Source organism: Oreochromis niloticus, linkage group LG5 (genome assembly GCF_001858045.2).
Source record: "Oreochromis niloticus isolate F11D_XX linkage group LG5, O_niloticus_UMD_NMBU, whole genome shotgun sequence".
Lineage (NCBI taxonomy): Eukaryota > Metazoa > Chordata > Actinopteri > Cichliformes > Cichlidae > Oreochromis > Oreochromis niloticus.
In genome coordinates this window covers 7,857,627-7,861,584 of record NC_031970.2, presented here as the reverse complement: position 1 = coordinate 7,861,584, position 3,958 = coordinate 7,857,627, and the positions used below count along the sequence as shown (strand labels likewise).

The 3,958-nt window shown below is 39.6% G+C and overlaps 1 protein-coding gene across 1 annotated transcript; it reads left to right on the top strand.

Moving 5' to 3' along the window:
* Nucleotides 1-834: 834 nt before the first annotated feature.
* On the top strand, nt 835-3,527 carry LOC100695248 (elastase-1). Its single transcript, XM_013264630.3, has 8 exons — nt 835-994; nt 1,107-1,204; nt 1,297-1,397; nt 1,592-1,717; nt 1,915-2,051; nt 2,200-2,342; nt 3,075-3,224; nt 3,436-3,527. The coding sequence occupies exons 1-8, from the start codon at nt 910-912 to the stop codon at nt 3,445-3,447; spliced, it is 852 nt and encodes a 283-aa protein (XP_013120084.2). The 5' UTR covers nt 835-909; the 3' UTR covers nt 3,448-3,527.
* The last annotated feature ends 431 nt before the right edge of the window (nt 3,528-3,958 follow it).

Below are 3,958 nucleotides of genomic sequence, written 5' to 3'. Positions count from 1 at the left end.
TCTGCAGAGGATTTACAATAAAGTGCAAGCCACTGGTTACACTAAAAAAAGGGAATGTCAAATTAGGTTTTACCACAAAATAACTAAAAGGGCGTGCCCAATTCTGGAAAATATTATTTGGGCAGATGAAATCCAAATTTACTTCTACCAGAATAATGGGAAGAGAAAACTGAGAAGCAAATGAGTACCTCATGAGCACACCAAAGCACACCACATTATCTGTCAAACATGATGAAGTAATATTATGGGCATGTATGGCTGCCAGTGGAACAGGACCGCTAATGTTTATTGATCCTATGTCTGGTGATAGAAGAAACAGGATGACTTCTGAAGTGTACAGGATTATAATCTGTTCAGATTAATCAAACAGGTTGACAGGTTTTGGACGATAGCCCATAGCATTCTCCAAAAGCAACCCAAACATTTTTCCAGGGAAAAAAATCGGATATTCTTCAATCACCAATGAAATCACTTGAACTCAGCTCAACAGACCATACTGTTAGTTGACTTCTGCAGTAAAGAGCAGCATACAATCTATTACAATTTATACAAGTTTTGCCCTCAGCAAATACAATCAAAGAACCTCCAAAATTCCCTGACTATTACATTAATGTTAAAGTTAAGTTTAGTTTACACAAAGAATCCGACTAAATAATCCTGAGCAGCAACTGCTAATGTAAATGGAAAAAAATAATGAATTCAGCGGCTGAGTCAGCTATTCCATGAATGAATCCGCAGGCAATCACTTCAGTGATAACTGTGAGACAGACACAGGTGGACAAGGGCTGGTACTGAACACTACACACAATATCTCTCTCGCTCTCTCTCGAACACACACACACACACACACACACACACACACACACACACACACACACACACACACGGCCTAGAGGGTATAAAAGAGTCATGGACAGAAGCCTTCAGTGCAGAAAGTTTCAGGAAACTGCAGACATGTTCAGGTTTCTTGTGCTGACCTCTCTTGCAGCCCTTGGTAAGAACCGTCTTCTTCTCCTTTGACATTTTTGCAAAAAACAAAAATCTTTTCAATCACTTGAACGCTTGATGGCAGACTGTTGTACTTCCCACATCTCTACTTTGTCTAGTGCTGGCTGAGCCCCAGCCCAGGTTTCTGGAGGATGATCGTACACAGGAGAGAGTGGTGGGTGGTGAGGTGGCCAGACCCCACTCCTGGCCCTGGCAGGTACTTGATGCTTTACAAATAAAAGTCCAAAAATGCAAATCAAAACAGAATGCAGGGATTTTCAGATTTCGTAAACCCATATTTTATTCCAGATAGGTCTTCAGTACCTATCTGGAGGCTCCTACTACCACACCTGTGGAGGGACCCTGATCAGGAGAGGATGGGTCATGACTGCTGCTCACTGTGTGGACACGTGCGTTTTACACAGGATATTCTTATGACTTAACTACATAGAAAAATCTTTGCTTTACATTTTTCTTATTGGATATCAGTCTTCTATTTAATAAACTAGCAAAAAAACTACATAGTTTCTGTGTGAATTGATTTATTATTATTATTGATTTATTAAAATATAATTAAAAAGATGTAAATTGTATCTTTCCACAGCCCCAGAACCTGGCGTGTTGTTCTTGGGGATCACGACATCTATACCCACGAAGGCACAGAGCAGTACATGACCGTGAGTCAGGTCTACGTCCACCCCAGCTGGAACTCCAACAATGTTGCAGGCGGGTTAGTGATATCATGATCTGACACACATTTGCATGCACAAATTTCATATATATATGGTGTCCATATATTTTTCAAGTAAAATCTTTAAAATTGGCAAATTGAGGCATATTTATTCTGTATCCTTAAAGACTTAATGATATTTTAAAAGATGAACAAAACGTGTTATTCATTGAAGTGACTGTGTGCTGGTCTCTCAGGTATGACATTGCCCTTCTGCGTCTGACATCTGATGCTACTCTCAATAACTACGTCCAGCTCGGCGCTCTGCCTCCTGCTAACCAGGTTTTGCCTAACAACAACCCCTGCTATATCAGTGGATGGGGTCGCACCCAGAGTGAGTCTGACATAATGATATCATGCATTTACACTATACAGTAAATTATTCGGTGCAGTGCTAGCATACATGGGAAAGCAATCTGTAAGAACCATAAGGTTAAGACACAGTTGTATTGTGAGTCTTTTTTCTGTACTGCTGTACACAGCTGGAGGTCAGATCTCCGCCCAGCTGAAGCAGGCCTATCTGCCTGTTGTTGACTACAATACCTGCTCCAGCAGCGGATGGTGGGGGAGCACAGTGAAGACCACCATGGTTTGTGCTGGTGGCAGCAGCAATTCTGGCTGTCAGGTGAGCCAAGAGCATTATGAAGTATTTTAGGCCAGAGTGATTGTTTCATGCTTTTTACTTAGCAACGCTTTGTTGTTTAAAGTGTAATATCCAGGAGTGTTAAGTTGGTAATACATAAATAATTTATTAAGTCTTTTGAATCAGTAATAAACCATCAGCAAGAAAAAATGGGTTTGCTATGTGGTTAATAACCTTTTAGGGTTGAGATGAGTTAAAATCTAGAACTTCATCATTAGCTACCAACAAAGATGAACACTGTTTTCATTCATTGTAATATTTAACAAACGTTGAACCTTGTTTTTTTAAGCTCTTTAGCAAACCGGTTTGTGAGCCCTAGAAAAAATGTTTGGGTATAAACAGACAGGAGGAAACGCTGGAAAAAAGTTGTCCTATTTCAGTCCCATGTCACTGTAACAGAGTGACATTTAATGTCTCCCACTGAGTTGTGAGCTGACCCCTTCCTGTCAACGAAGATATTTTGGGGGACACATGTGGGATTACTTGCTGCTTCAGCAGGGCATGAGTCACTTACAATAATTCAAGCAAGTGCTTAAGCTGCACAAAGTGCATGTTGTAAACTTGTGTTCTGCACAAACTTGCTTTAGGCTGACTGAGATGTTAGCTGGATATTGGAAGTTGGGAAGTAGTTAAGTGCACTGGCAAATTTGCTGTTTGCCCAAAATGCATAAATGATTATTTTCGTTTGTCTGTGATGTAACTTTTCGAATGCAGGGTGACTCTGGTGGCCCCCTGAACTGCAGTGTCAGTGGCCAGTATGTTGTCCATGGTGTGACCAGCTTTGTGTCCTCTTCGGGCTGCAATACCTACCAGAAGCCTACTGTCTTCACCCGTGTCTCTGCTTACATCAGCTGGATGAACAGTGTTAGTATTTTATAACCATTAATATAGATCACAGCATTTTTAAAACATTCGAACACTGTGTTTGAGTTATTGTGTGTGGTAGTGTTTTATTAGTCTTACTAATGCAGTAAATAGAAGATCCATTCAATTCTTACAAATATTTTTGCAGCATTTTGTGCAGGTTGATTGTTGTGGTAATCATGTAATGATTCATTTGTCCTTGCTTTGCCAGATCATGGGTTGAGAAGAGTGATCATCTCCATGGAAACACTCTGGATTCACCTCAGTTCCTTACTCCATCAGAATAAAATGTCCTTTAATGCACATGTGCCTCACTTTTTTTTTCGTTGTTGCTTTTTTGTGCTTTTTTTAGTGTTGCATATAAAAGATTTGGCCATTAAAGTGTTTAAAAGCACCAGTAATTGGAGGTAAAGTAAAATATCTGAAACACATAATCTATTGAGTCTATTGAGGCAGCAGTTCTAAGAAAATTCACACAAGTTTTTCTTTTGTGTCATGGCCATTTGCTGCTGCTGCTAAATTGATTTTAACAACACTTCAACAATTATACTATCACCACCAGCTGGGATCGTTACTGTTAGTGAGGAAGTAGTATAACATTAGCGATTCAAATATTTGGAAAAATAAATCGAATTTGTTTTAGGAAGAAAGCAGCTAATGGCTGCCCAAATTCTCTTTGTCTATTATTATGTCTATTGTTTTTATTGTGTGTCTTTACCATCATATGAGAAAGA